The sequence below is a fragment of the Littorina saxatilis genome, linkage group LG12, assembly GCF_037325665.1.
Source record: "Littorina saxatilis isolate snail1 linkage group LG12, US_GU_Lsax_2.0, whole genome shotgun sequence".
In the NCBI taxonomy this organism is placed as follows: Eukaryota; Metazoa; Mollusca; class Gastropoda; order Littorinimorpha; family Littorinidae; genus Littorina; species Littorina saxatilis.
The window spans coordinates 24,836,429-24,852,501 of NC_090256.1; the positions used below are offsets into that span (position 1 = coordinate 24,836,429).

General features: G+C 38.2%; 1 protein-coding gene across 1 annotated transcript in view; it reads left to right on the forward strand.

The window, feature by feature from the left end:
• The first annotated feature begins 2,281 nt into the window (after positions 1-2,281).
• The window catches only part of LOC138981599 (protein Abitram-like), a 15,631-nt gene continuing 1,839 nt past the window's right edge, over positions 2,282-16,073 (forward strand). Inside the window, exons 1-4 of the mRNA XM_070354570.1 lie at positions 2,282-2,504; positions 9,087-9,138; positions 9,680-9,806; positions 14,087-14,233. Of these exons, the coding sequence (XP_070210671.1) occupies positions 2,306-2,504; positions 9,087-9,138; positions 9,680-9,806; positions 14,087-14,233 (525 nt within the window). The 5' untranslated portion in view covers positions 2,282-2,305. The remainder of the gene's footprint in view (positions 2,505-9,086; positions 9,139-9,679; positions 9,807-14,086; positions 14,234-16,073) is intronic.

The following is a 16,073-nucleotide window of genomic DNA, read 5'->3' on the forward strand; positions in this document are numbered from 1 at the left end:
ACAGAAGGCAAGCCACAATGGGAACTGGATAGCTCCTATCTGATTATGCCTATCAGTCAAAGCTTTCTTGTGATCGACCAGAGTTAGCCCGAATTACTCACCTGAAGTGACTCGTGAATATTAACTGTGACAGGTGAAGCGCGCTCACGCATCAATCTCACAAGATAAACGTACATCATCAGTGTTGAACAAGCGTTTCAGTTGCTTCAATATTTCTTGTCCAACAGAGAACCTCGGCGACAGACTCAGAATCAACGCAAGACAATAATTAGGAAATCACGTAAAGATATATTTGACCATAATTTCACTTGATTGTTCAGAACTTTGACAATGACATTTTCAAGTGAGCAGGTCGACCGCCAACTTGATTGAATTACAATAAACTTTATTGTAATTCAATCAAGTTTGTGTTTTAATGAAACAGATCCTGTGATTGGTCAGAATGCCCCAACTCATTAAAAATTACCGGTCATTAATTGTCGATAACCACTCGCTATAAAATTCATTAACAACCTGCTGGCGAGGCGCATTGATACAGCCTCAACTAGTCTCGGTTAGCTTTGAGGGTCATTTTACAAGTCAAGTCAAGTCAAGTCAAGTCAATAGTTATTTAAAAAAAAACCTAGGGTTACATGAATAAAATAAATAAAAATTGCAATAAACACGACAAAAAAGATATATGTAATAATGAGACACAACACTTCTAATTAACCGAAAATAAATCGAAAAAGTATATGTTTCTGTGTTTGTTTTTGTTTTAATAAGAAAAAAACCCACGTGATCAAATAATGAGAACTCTTTCAAAATACTCTTAATAAAATATATTAAATGCAATAACTTTCGTTTCTTTGTTCATTCAAATAAATGTTTAAATTTGACTGCATTTGAATTTCTACGAAAATACAATGGTAACAACCTTTTCCTCACATTTTCAAAAAAATGACACTGAAATATATAATGAAATTCATCTCCGACTTCTCCAGACTGGCATTTAACACATATTCTTTCGTTATGTGGTATATTTAACATTCGGCCTTTCTGTATTGGCAATTTATGATTTAATGTTCTAAAGCGTAAAAAAGAGAGTGCTAGGTTATTGGGTAAAATGTTCAAATAATTTTCAAATATAAATGTATCTTTAAACAATCTATAATTCAAACAAGTTTCTTTTTCATTTAATTCTGAAAACCACGATTGTATATATTGATCTTTTAGGCATTGCAACGTTTTCAATTTAAACCATTTTTCGCCGGAACATCGTAAATTAAACTGGTCATGCCAAAAACCACTAAGACCAAGAGCATTTAAAGTTGTTTCAATATGTTTTAAATAGGGTGCTTCATATATGTTATTTACATAGAGGCGATGCAGAAAACGGTACAATACATTTGAAAACTTATTACTATTACTATTATTACAATAAACCAAAAACTAAAGTATTCTATTTTCGCCTAATACCGTGATACACGCCGTTGGCTACAAGTAGGAAATACTGTGAAGGCCAACGAAATACCGAGACCAAAAGGTATGCGAAGTGATGACGTCGAATACGTGACGTAAGTTGATGCATGAATTCTTCCGGACTGACTACGTCAGTCAATTCCAAAGATCGCTTTTGTGATGAAAAGAATTTGTTTTAGAGTTTGCTGTCCAGAAACCCGTCAAAAAAGAAGGGAAAATGTGTGTGAAAGAAAACAAAACAGGAGCAGAGTGATACGATAGGAATACAGAGACATATTTTTTGGGACTTGACCCTTGCAGGTAGGTGGACTGAAAGTAGTGTGTGAACAGAACAAAACCAATTCTGTCTGTTTACAACCGGCATGAAAGCAGGAAAGAGATCGTCGTCAGATTGATCAATTACAATAACATTAAAAAACATGCTTCCATTTGAAACTTCTCGGTCTTCATCGGGGATTGACGCCCTCCCAAAGCCTAATTGAAGCCCTCCGTCGCTTCGCTCCTTTGGTCGGGCGTCAATCCCCGACGAAGACCTCGAAGTTTCAAATGGAAGCATGTTAATGTGTAATTCGTATTCGGTATTCGTATTCATATTCGTATTCACAACACACACACACACACACACACACACACACACACACACACACACACACACACACATACACATACACACACACACACACACACACCCCCACACACACACACACACACATACACACACACACACACACAGACACACGGAACTGCACTGAGACGGTTTGTCAACGGTACAAGGTAGATAACTCTGGATCAATATTGCCCCATGGAGTTTCAAAGTGACAAAGAGTTATACCCCGTTTGCAAGATGGCGCAGCCCATGTGTGAAAGCGGTGAGAAACGCGGCGTTGGATTGGAACATTCCAGCGAAATGGAGTCAGATAAATTACCTATCGTTTTGAGAAAGGAAAATCAAAGCAAACAAATGAGTGATCAGACTGGTAGAGAGTCGAATGAGCGACCACCAACTGTTGTGGACAGATACTTCTCCAAACATTATCGCATCGGTAAGAACTTTTGATTGAAGTCTTTTCTTTTTTAAACAGTTCTTTGCCGTGTGTTGGGCACTCTGGGCTAATTGCGCCTGCTTGTGGTATTCACTGAACTGAAACAAATGTTGGGATTTGCTATTTTAAATGTAATTTTATTTCTGTTTCGGATACATGTATACAAATTGAAAACAAGATTATTCTGTAACAGTGTAAGTGTTCTGTAAAGTCAAGTGTAAACACACGAACAAAATCATATTGATGAAGTTAAGCTCATTTTTGGGTATACCCAAAACCTTCAAAAGGAAGAGGAGGAGATGTATACTTGACATGTCTATAGTCTTTATGTTGGCCAGACTAGCTTTGGCTGAGGAAGTAAGACAAAGAGTAAGAATGGGTAGTACCAGTAAAATTAAAAAGGAGAAACTTAATTATAAATATAACCATATGCACACACACACACACAAACACATAGACACACACACAAACACATAAACACACACACTCACACACACACACACACACATATACACACACAAACAAACAAACACACAAAAGAGTAAAGCTGACCCCATGAAAATTAAGATACTGAGTAGTTAATTCACACTCACAGTCACAGGCTGGAGTCTCATAAATTCCTATTCTTGTATTGATCTGTATGATGTGTGACATGTCTGCACTTATTGTCAGACCAAGAAGGCTGAATCGGGAATTGATGTTCTGGTCATCAGCTTAATAGTATTTTTGCGCTTCTTTTCATTAGCGCTATGTACATCACTTCATCATTCTGATAATCATCGGTCCACGCTATCGCTCATGGTCTCTCTGACAGGGTGCATAATAATTACTGCGCGGAATCTATCAAAACAAGAATACAGAGTTATCTCCCAACTGAGGCGAAAGGGATTGCAGATTGGCCGACTTCGACAGTGATCTCCGTTCTGTTCTTCACAGTTATGATAAAGACATCGTTCTAAGGTTAAAACAAGTCGAATTGTTCAGACTGCTGTGGGAAGGAGACCGTGATATTGTTGCATCACTCCCAACTGGTTACGGAAAAAAGTATCGTCTGCTTCGTAGCCAAAGTTGATTGTCACGTGACACTTTTGCCATATTTAGAGTTGTTTGCACAGTAAATACACCCGCGAAAGATAGCTCGCTTGAAACTGTCTTACCTATCAATTCCTTTGTAATATAAAAATTACACAACACCATGAAAAATCATTATCGATGATCGCGAATCTGCTTAATAAATATCAATAACACATTGCGAAAAGCTCTAAATATGTAAAAAATCGATTTCTTACCAACAGAAAGAAAACCAAGGCATCCTGTCAGGGATAAATGAAACCCGAAGGGAAGTAACTCATTTTTACCTGAGTTCAGGATGATCTCTTCATGCCATTGGTCTGGGGGGTAAGAAGTTTATGACTATATTGCATCAGATCTTGCATAACATTTTCTTTAGTGTCGATTAGAAATTATTGGCTGGTAGGTAGGGCGGATGTTGGTGCAGAGGAAGGAGGTTCAGTATCAGTTTTGCAGCGACACTTGGGAGTAAAACTTTTAGTATTGCATCCATTTCACAAACACAACACAGGCCAAACAAAAAAATAGGTGTGGTTAAGGTAACATAGCCCCAAAAAATAGGGTAGGAAGGTAGGCAATCACTTTTTGTAAAAAAAATTTTTCTTCTAAACTTTAAACCTACTTGACAGGGAAATAAGTGTGTGACTCGAGCGCTTTCGCTTTCATTGCGTTTTCTGCACTCGTTTTCTTGTTTACATTTTTATGTGTGTGACAAATGTAATAAAAAGTTATAGGGTCGTCCCCTAAAAATAGGGTAGGTCGGGTTACCGTAACCACACCTATTTTTTGTTTAGGCCTAAACACAATTTCCTACTCCTAGGTACATCAAACTCAAAGAAAATGCTGCAGTGTCCTAAAACAATTCTCAGAAATCATGTGTGCAATGGTGTGCATGATTAGAACAATAGACCACTCAAGGGAGCTACCAAAGGTGTTCGGTATGTACAGGCTGGGACCTCTTTAGGTGAAAGAATGAAAATCAAAACAGTTAACGAGCCTCTTCCGGAAAAAAGATTATTGTCTATTGCAAATGAATTTGCGTGCTAATTACATGGCAATTAGTAACCATAACAACAATCTTCCTCAACAAGAGAAATAAAATAACTGGTCTGTATTTGTTTTTACTGTAATTTGAAATGTATGTGTATCGCAAATTTCGGTTGAGCGTACTAGTAGAGTCCATCTGTTTGCTGCAGCTTCGCCAATGTTTACTCTCATCCATAACTGTTGCTGGCAGATTGTCACTATAGTTTACAATTGGAACTTTAAATTTACAAGGAGAGTTACTTAGTTACTCTTATCACACATCCAGGGTCACAGCTGGTTCCTGCCAATACAAAGTCACATTATTAAAGGCACAGTAAGCCTCTCGTAAACCATCACAGATACTGTCAGGCTTTTACACACAGTACAAACACCATTCCATTTGAACGCTCACCAAACGGGAACATCCTTGGTGCCCTACGCAGAGAGCTAGCAATGTTCAAAGAATTAATTTTGCGGATTGTCTGTCAGACAATCGGACGGTGCTTTTTTGCGCTCTGACCTAACTTTTGAAATCTAAATAATTAATTGACAGCTTGTTATACAAACATTCTAAAATCATAAAAGAATTCTTTTTTCATCAAGACAAGATCAGAACAATACGAAGTTTTGAAAGTTTAAAAAAAAGATAGCCCGGAAGCAGCCGGGTCACGCAAGGTCGTGGTTCTCATAGCAGATGACGCTGCCTGGCGCCAGTTCCTCTGAACCGTTAACCGCCACTGCTCTAGTTCGCAGTCGCTTCAATATTGCATTTCAGATTCAAAGGTACACAATAACGTGCTATTGCAGATAAGCTTACAGAGATTTGCATTGAAATGACAAACTGGCAGCTAAATTGTGAAAAAAGGGAAACTGGATTACACAGGTTCACAATGGCTCAGAAGTAAGATAAACCACGCAAAAATTCTTTGAAAATTGAGGTTGGGGGAGGGAGGGGGGGGTAGGTGGGGACGGTGGTCACACTTTAGCCTCCAAGTATACATGGGGTTTAATTATCGGCATAAAAGTACTGTATAACATGTTATGAATAAATGGGTCAGGGGGTATCACATTCAAAAATGTTCATACGAAATCAATCAATACAATTATCCTATGGCATCAATGAAAAAGGTGTCTATATAAACACCAATCCTTTGCAAATTTACCATAATAATTATTTACACTAGCATTATACTTTTCGATCAAAAACCTTTGTTTAACAATTTTCACAAAAACATTTAGTGTTGGGACTGTCTTATTTAATTTGGCTCCAAATATACTTTGTTTGGCAAGGAGAATAAACAAATCAAAGACAGCATCCGTATGAAAGTTGTCTAAATACCCTAAAATGACAAGCTCTTTTGACAAATTCAAATTACTGCAATTAATGTGTGAAATTTAGGCATAACCATTCTGTGAAATCAGACCAAAAAAGCTTAACTCTTGTGCACTCCCAAAACAAATGTTCTAAGGTTTTCTCTTCCTGTGTACAAAAGCTACATAGTGATGTGTCAGAAATTTTCATCAAAAATAACAGGCGTTGAGTGGGAAAATATCTATGTAGTATTCTATATTGGAACCACCTCAGGTATGTGTCTTGTGTAGTTCGCCCTATTGTCAAAAACACCTTTCTAACATTTACATCAAAATTCAATAAATTAGACCATTTTTCCATGCACTGTAGATTGCCATCATTTTTCACAAGATGGGTATATATATTATATATATATATATATATATGTTTTACTCCACCTTTAGCTATTTGTTTCCATACAACATCATCACCAATATGAAAAACATTGTTTAAAACTGCATCCAACTTTAATCTTTTATGAAAATTCTTAACTGAGCGCATAACGCCCTCGAAAAAAACAAAATTCAGTTGTAAATTTGGATGTTTCGGTTTAAAATCGTTATATGACAAAAACCCATCGCCTCTCATCAAGTGACCGACAATAATATTAATAATGCCGTTTTCCATCCAATTCCTGTTAAAAATAAACTTTTTTATCTATGCAAATATGTACATTATAATACAGATGCTCTGAAGCAAAATCACTCAAGGAGATGGGGACACATTTGCATGCAAAATGCTTATAATGTTTGAAAACACCTCTCCAGAAAGGATTCTGAACTCTTTGCATCCATATGTTTCCAAACTCACCTCCTCTCTTGTGAATGTTATGTACAAGTGGACACAGAGCTTGTAGAAGTTTAGTTACTTTTCCTTCACTATACAAAGGACTCGCTGTAACCATGATATCTTCAGAGCTGACAAAAAGCATTTCAAATCCACCATTTTAAGCCCCCCCTCTTCAAACGACTGATATGCTGTTGTTCTCTTTATTTTATCTTTCTTACCATCCCATAGAAATGAAAAAAATAACCTATTCAAATCAAACAAAAACTTATCATCAGGGTCTGGTAAACTCATAAACAGATGAGTTAACTTAGACAGCGCCAAACTCTTTATAACTGTTATTTTTCCAAAGGGGGTTAAATTTCTTCTGGGCCAGGACCTGAACAAATTCTCAACAAAACTAATAAATATTGTCTGTAAATAGGATTAAAGATTTCTTCCAAACTTGGAAACTGATCTAGCGACTTGTTCCGAATGGAACCTGGGTCGTGATGAGTTCTGACGTGCAGACCTTAACATACGTATTCTTGAAGTGATTCATAGGAGTGTATTGCGAGTCAGGCTGCTGTCACTGTCACAAGTGTCTTAGTCTTTCAAGTTAGTGACACTTATAGAGGGCATAAGCTCTATTTCCATCTCTGCTGTGGATATTCTTGGAAGTTGCATGCATGTAGATTTGACAGATGATGTCAGGTAAGCTTCATATGTTAGTTGTTACTCATCACTTCACCCCTCACTCACAAAACCACACACACTCACAACCCTACCCCTGTTCCTTTCATGGTAAGGCTCATCTTGTTGGTTTAAACAGTGTTTTATTCAACAATTTATGGATATATATATATATATATATTTAATATATTATATAATATATATAATCAGCAAGTTTAGGATCAACAACAAGCTATAAGCTTATAGTGGTGATCTAAAAGTAAAAGGAGAAACAAACATACAGATGAGATTTGAACAGATTGCTCTTTAAACTATTTATTTATTTATTTATTATTAGCTGTTGTTTTTTGGGTCCAGCGGACCATAATAGGCCAAATCAGGACCCCCTCTTTAAACTAAAAATATGCATATATATATTTTATATAACACATTATATTAGACAAAATCAAAAATCATCTTGCTCTTTGGTTTTGTTTATGTGCTTTTTGATCAACTTCAAAAGACTAAAGTAATCTGATTTTATTTTAGTTGGTCAGAACCAAGATTTGTGATGCAGTGCATGGAAGCCTCCTTTAGTTTTATTTTGACACATGTTTTGGATGTTTTTGTTGCACTAATGTCACCTTGGTTTGACAAAATTACCTCTGTAAATATTGTCCAGTTCTACATTAAATGTTGTCCAGTTCTACATTACTAGACAGGAATGGGTAACCTTTTAGGTTTTATAAGATCGCAAGATGTTATTCAGCCCAGAGGGCTAAAACTCAAAAGAAAACATGCAGCCTTGTTCCAACCCTGTTCTTAAACTCCACACCTCCACACATTAACCATACAATACAGTCGCCTGGGTCCTGAACATGCTTGTATGCACACACCTACATGTTCACACATTGTGGCAGTCATCATGGAAATTAAAATGCTACACTCACTGTGGAACCCCCCTTTTAATACCCCCCATTTTAAGACTCTCTCCCTTTTAAGACCATGTTTTCAACGACTTTTTGTTCATAACCTCTGTACATTTACCCTCATTTTAAGACTCCCTCCTTTTTAAGACCTGATTTTCTCAGATTGTTGAAGGCCTTAAAAGGGGGGGGGGGGGTTTCACTGTAAAACTAAAACTAAAATCTTAGAAGAAAATCAATGCACTCAAGAACACCTTTTATAAATGACCTCTAGAAATCTGAAAATATCTTATGTCTTATGAAGGAGGGAGATTTAAAACAGGGCCGGGATAAATTTACAGAGGTTATGAACAAAATTGCTGAAAAAGTCAGACAAAAGAGGGTCTTAAAAGGGAGGTTTCACTGCACAATATAATCCAGTGTACAAAATTACACATAAGGTGTCTTCGGATATCAAAGGCTACAGAATAGTAGCAACCATCTATAGAAATTATGAATAAAACTGAAAAACACATAAAGCAGAGATGGAAAACTCAGGTTCTTCTTTAACATCTTGGACCATTGCTCGTTGATTAGAATCAAGTTTAAAAGTTATGTGAGCATTATGTGGGTGCGTATATGATGTGTGTGAGTGCAAACATGCTTACATGTGTGTGTGCGCGCGCATGTGTGTGTGTCTGAGTGGCTGAGTTTATGAATTTGTACTGTCTAGAGTGATGACATGTTTTGACAGATGCCAGATATACTTTAATAATTTCATTTGTTATTCAGACTTGCAGAAAAAACAAGGTGAAGATATCTGCATCCTGACTCATTCAAACAAGTAAGTTTTCCTGCACTTTTTATTATCAAATGTCAAACAAGTATAAGTCAAACAATTTCAAAGCTCTATTTTATGCATGCTTTGTGTTTGCATGCATAAGTGACAGATATATATAACATATATATTTCTACAACCAGTTTTTAAAGTCATGAAAAATTAGTAAGAGTAGCAAGTTTATTTGTGTGTGTGTGTGTGTGTATGTGTGTGTGTATGTGTCAGAAAAAGGGAAAGATTTGACAGTGGATTATTCATGATCGCAATAAGGAGGAGGTTATTACACAAGAGCGAGGTGAAATACCTCGTACACTTCAGATGGTTTTACAGAAGAAATAGCATGTCTTTAGCAATCATATATCCACTTATGAAACCCTTTCCACCTACAAAAAGAAGAATATCTTAAGAAGTTAAGGGTTGTACTGGGGTGATTTCTAGTGAAAAGTTTCATCCAGCTAATTGTTATTATTTGAAAGAAAATATAATGATTTTTTTTCTTCCAATTTAGGGTGTGTTACCCTTTCCTTTTATTTGTTTTATTTTGCAGAATCTGTATTGTGACTCTAGCACCAAGCCATCCCATCTTGTCAGAAAAGAAGACAGTGACTGATGTGAATTTTGATGTTGGTGGTGCAAATAGACTTGAGAACAAAACCAGTGGAAAATCAAAGCGCGTAAGTAAGGATGTTTGAAAACATGACTTGATAACAAGCTAATTGCAAGTTTCCACTTTGAATGACATCGCTTTCCCCTTTTATCTATAGTTTCACAACATGAACTGAAAGTTGAGGCACCCTCATATTTCGTTCAAAGAGATTGAAATTTTGGTCAAACACGCTTTTCATTTCAGCTTGGAAGCTTAAAAACTAATAATGAGTTTGTATTCATTAAAGTTGTCATTAAAATAGAATTTTTACTTTCATACTCAAAATGGTTGCATTGTCTTCAGAATCAATTCCTGATTCCAGAGATAGATATGTTATGTTTACTCTAAAATGTGCTCAGAATTAAAGACAATCGGCGTGTGCAAATTAGGTCTTATGTTAGTTGGCGTGCTTCGCTAAGACCAGCTCGACCTGTCTTGGTTTATCGATTTTGGCTAGCCAAATCGATCTTCTAGTTTCAGGCGGTTTGGTTGACTAAATGTTTTGATATCACTAACACAACTTTATTTTTATTTTTTTTTTAACGAAACACGTGCGATAATAACAAACTGGTTTTAATTAAAACTAGCATTCTACGAAGATAAGGAACATTTTGGAAATGTTTATTGTTTTTGACACCTTGACATACTAGAGCTCTTGGCCATCATTATACATGTAAAATTACATCCAGAAAAAAATCAAATACAGACACGTTCAATCAAAGTTTAGCAACAAGTTTAGCCATCTATGTATCAGGTGTACTGGAATGTTATTGCACAGTATATCTTGAGCCAGATATTTAATTGATCCATCTTCCGTTGAAACAAAAAGAAGTTGGAAAATACATTAGAAACAAGCGAACTTAAGAGTAAACAGAGGCGACAATAACCCCAACAGCTGGGGGGTTAAAAATAGCCCCATCTCAGGTAATTGGCCTGTTAAGTGTGGCTAAACTTGGCCACAAACACAAGGAGAGAAACAAGCTGAAAAGGACCGTTAAAACAATGATTAACAGGTGCGCTGCTCGGCCATGGCGTACACGGTGCCAGATTGAAGCTAATTTTAGAGGTCAATATTGTAGAACACCCTTCACAACAGAGTGGCTGAAGACAGGATGATATAACGCTTCTAGAAGATCACAAGTAGGCGCCCAAGAAGCGGGGATCGTTGAAACGTCACATGCACTTTGCTTTTGGCACCTGTTTCCTTGCGGTGAGGAGTTTGGGGTTTGGAGAGGGTGTCATCTTCGCACATGGAGTGAGCGAAGGAAAAAAACAAAGAACGTTCGGCGTCAGGGAGTAGAGTTGGGCGGGATTATTTATTTATTAATTTTTTTATTTTTTTTTTGCGGGGAGGGGGGTGGGGAAAGGGACGAGGGCAGGGCTACAGATGGAGAACAGTGATGCTGACTCGCAGGACAGAAAAGGGAAGAGGAAAAACAAATTGATAATGACAACTGTTATTAATGTGGCTTCAACAACAAAAACAGCAGCTAAAATGAACCTTTCATGTAACAACAACAACAACAACAACAACAACATCTTTTATTAATAGTGACTTAACAAACAATACCAGCAGCAAACAATATGCACCTTCCATCGAACAATAACAAGAAGGACAAGAATAACAGCAACAACATTAATGTTGACACAACGCCCGACAACTGCAGCTAAAAATTAAGCAGTGAAAGGGTAATGAAGTATACATTTTGTACCTTTTTAGGACTATACATTTTTGAGCAAATTTCATTGGAAATGTGGTGTTTACAATCCCCTTGCAATTAATGTGTACATTTTGAAGTGAGTCCATTTTTGACTAATTCTATTCCAATAGTGCACATAGCTGTTGATTATTTATCTACTCACTCACTCTTGTACTCATGTACATGTATGTACACACACACGCGCGCTTGAACACAGTCACACACACACACACACACACACACACACACACACACACACACACACACACACACACACACACACACACACACACACACACACACACACCATCACCATCACCTTCGTATTGATATCCAGTTTACCGGAATTAATTTAGTCAAAATTAGACTAAATGTAAATACGGAAGCATGAAGAGATGTCAGACCTGCTCGTTGAGCCTTTAAAAGGGCACGCACGCCACCTGCAACAGATGTCACCAACTTTGAAGCGAATGGTGAGAGCGAGATAGAGAGACGCTTTAACGCTTTGCGAGAGAGACAGAACTCAGAACTTTATTACATAAGGATAAAGGTTTTAGGCTTAGCCTAATCTTCCAACCTGTCCTTGGAACATATACAGAGAATAATTGTAAACAAAAGAGAGAGAGAGAGAGAGAGAGAGAGAGAGAGAGAGAGAGAGAGAGAGAGAGAGAGAGAGAGAGAGAGAGAGAGAGAGAGAGAGAGAGAGAGAGAGAGAGAGAGAGAGAGAGAGAGAGAGAGAGAGAGACGCTTTAACGCTTTGCGAGAGAGAGAGAGAGAGAGAGAGAGAGACGCTTTAACGCTTTGCGAGAGAGAGAGAGAGAGAGAGACACGCTTTGCGAGAGAGAGAGAGAGAGAGAGAGAGAGAGAGAGAGAGAGAGAGAGAGAGAGAGAGAGAGAGAGAGAGAGAGAGAGAGAGAGAGAGAGAGAGAGAGAGAGAGGCTTTAACGCTTTGAGAGAGAGAGAGAGAGACCTATCTCCGATTTTAACATAATAATAATAATAATGGACATTTGCTATAGCACATAATCATATATATGCTCAATGCGCTTTACATATTAATTTCTGCCGTGTGAGATGGAATTTTTTACACAATATATCACGCATTCACATCGGCCAGCAAACCTCAAGCCTATTAGGGCGAGCATTCACCTTTCACGGCCTTTATTCCAAGTCACACGGGTATTTGGTGGACATTTTTATCTATGCCTGTACAATTTTGCCAGGAAAGACCCTTTAGTCAATCGTGGGATCTTTAACGTGCATACCCCAATGTAGTGCACACGAAGGGACCTCGGTTTTTCGTCTCATCCGAAAGACTAGCACTTGAACCCACCACCTAGGTTAGGAAAGGGGGGAGAAAATTGCTAACGCCCTGACCCAGGGTCGAACTCGCAACCTCTCGCTTCCGAGGCAAGTGCGTTTACCACTCGGCCACCCAGACACTGTCGCAGATACATTATTGGTTCCATAAATTTACTTTCATGAAATATGTCGATTTGTTTGTTTGTTTGCTTAACGCCCAGCCGACCACGAAGGGCCATATCAGGGCGGTAAATATTTCGATACCCAACACAATTGAAATTCAATTGCAAGAACAAGGTTGCAGTTTACAGGATGGTGTATTGGCGTGTTGCGAGAAAGTAACCTATACCCGACTTTAGCTTGTCACAACAACATTACTTGTTCTGTAAATATATTGTCTGTTTAAACGGTCAGCGGTTTTTAAAATTCTTTTTAATTTAAAAAAAAGAAGTTTTCATATGCAACGTAATACGGACAACTTGTGTTCTTATAAATTAATGGAGATCGCAGTTTACAGGATTTGGTCGTATACCTGCACACAAAAAGTATAACACGTAGGATACATCGGTCGCAGACACAAGAACATCAGTTAACATTATTTAACAAGTCGTGTAAAGCGAAATTATTTGATTTAGTCAACTGTGGAACTCACAGAGTGAAACTGAAAGTACTGCATGTTTGTTTCACCAAGACTGGTAGGGCGAGATAGCACTGGCACGCTGGCTAGCCGAAGACCAAGACGGGTCACGCTCGACTCCGCGAAGCATGCGAACGTAGTAGGCTACATGTACCTAACTAATCTATATTATTTAATTGTGTGAGCAAATTTTTAGAGTAAACATAACATATTGATATTTTTTTGATTCAGAATTTCAAAAGGAACACATGGATTCCCCTTGCCAGTCTGAACGCAGAAAATCCAGATTGATGAGTAGTTTACAAGGGTTGGAACCTGCTCTAAATTGTTGATAGCTCGTGGCCCCGTTTTGTATGGGGGCCAGGTAGCTTATGTGGTAGAGATTTGAATTGATGACCCACGGGTCAAGGGTGCGAACACGTGTCCATTTTATGCGCAGACTCAGAGACGGTACATCGATGTCCCATCCCCGTGTCACCGCCGTGACACATTAAAGGCCGTGCTTATTCTGCCAGAAGTACAGGTAGCTGATAGCACCTAAACTGACACCTGGCTAGCACGATTCTTGTTACATTGCTAGCAAAATTCCACTGAGGAAAAAATGGGATAAAAGGGGATAATCAATGAATGAAAATGTGAAGGAAAAATATTGATATAATTATATTGCAGGGAGCTCTGTGGCTGGGAGCCCTGTCCCCGCTCTGTACTCTGACGTGCAGTGACGAAAGCAAGTACCGGGTATACTGCGGGGTCAAAGGGCAGCTAATCGAGGTCAACACTGCCTTGTTGGAGGCACCGCAGCTCGTCAACCAGAAGGTAGGCAGGGAGCTGTTGATGGTTTTGGGGCGGAATGCACGAGAAAGTGCCCAGCTGGGTTGGAACCGAGCGCTTGGTTGGATTGAGTAATGGATCCAAAAAGGATTTCATCTTATTCTTTATCATTTTCTGATCCCAAAAACATATAGATATGTTATGATTAGATTAAAAACGGGATGAAATCGATATTTGTTTCGGTTGTCTGAACCAATCCGACAGCGCGCTTAGGTCCCATCCAGTTTGACATTTTCTTGTGCCTGGCACCCTAGGACTTCCAGAAGTGCAGTCCTACAATTGATAATGTTAGGAAATAACTCTGTCGGGTCTGTATGAACTGTGAAAGAGTACATACTCTTTCTTTTATTGAGGACAAACTTTCCACGGTACACCACGTGTGTGAGACACGTGGACGAGGAGCATGTGTTGAAAGTTTCTCTAAATAAAATCAAGAGCAATCACTCTTTCACAGCCCATACAAACCCGACAGAGTTATTTTTGGTGTTCGTATGTTGCTAATTCATATGGGGTTCATCTGATTCCATCGAGGAAACTTGTTTGCTCGTTTATTACATTTTGTCAAGTTTTGACTAAATGTTTTAACATAGACTCGGACAGGGACTCGAGACGAGGGTCGTGGTGTGTGTGCATGTGTATGTGTTTGTGTGTGCGTGTAGAGCAATTCAGAGAAAACTACTGAACCGATCTTCGCGAAACTTCACATGAAAGTTCCTGGGTATGATATCCCCAGACAAGTTTTTCATTTTTTGGAGAAATGTCTGATGAGGTCATATCCGGCTTTTTGTGAAAGTTGAGGCGGCACTGTCACGCCTTCAGTTTTTAAGCAAATTAGTGGAAATTTTGGTCAAGCAATCTTTGACGACGTCCGGACTATGGGATTTCATTTCAGCTCGGACGCCTTAAAACTAGTTAATTTGTTTGATCATTAAAGTTGTCATTAAAACTGAATTTTCCTGAACAGATTTAATGATGGCATTGTTACATATATTCTTCAATTCAAAAAGATATAGATATGTCATGTTTGCTCTAAAAATGAGCTCAGAATTGAAGAAAATAGGTCAAGTAAATACTACGGTTCGCATGCTTCGCGGAGACGAGTGTGACCCGTCTCTGTCTTCGGATATGGTTTGTCGAGACTATCAAAATGTAGTCTCGGCGAAGCCTGGTTTATGATTTTGATCTTTCTGTTTCATGCCGACAGATTGACTAAATGTTTTTATATCGCTTCACGCGACTTGTTATTTCTGTGTTGAGTTTATTTGTTCATGTAAATTGTATTATTGTGACACAAATTTAACTATTTGTTAAAAGATGCCGCCCTCCGAAGAATCAGATATCAAGAATGCCACTAGGACGCGAACATGATCATGTTGAATTCCATTATTGTTAATGCAGCAGTTATATTTATGTTGAGACACACTTTTAAACAGGATTTCATTTTTGTCGGAATGTGGCATGATACAGAAAAAAAGACAGCCGATGTCAATTTATTTCTGCAGTCTGCACACAGTCAAGATTTTGAGTTTGTTTGAAAATCAGCCGAATGATAGATGAGTTGTAGGTCTTTAAAGGCTGATGGCGCACAGCCCCTTTATATGCACAGAAGGTGCAGTTATTTTCATTCATGTGTGTAGTTTGTTATGTTTATACTGTGCTTTGGACGATTTTCTTTGCTTATGCAAATTTGCTTCTGAGAATTTAAAGAATTTAGTATTTGTTCATAAGCCAACGGGTTACTCATGCGTTGGCGCTGCAGCTTCGTCTTCCTGGTGCTGTGCGCTTTTTGAAGTCACGCGCACGGACTTTAGCAGGTTTCAGTGAC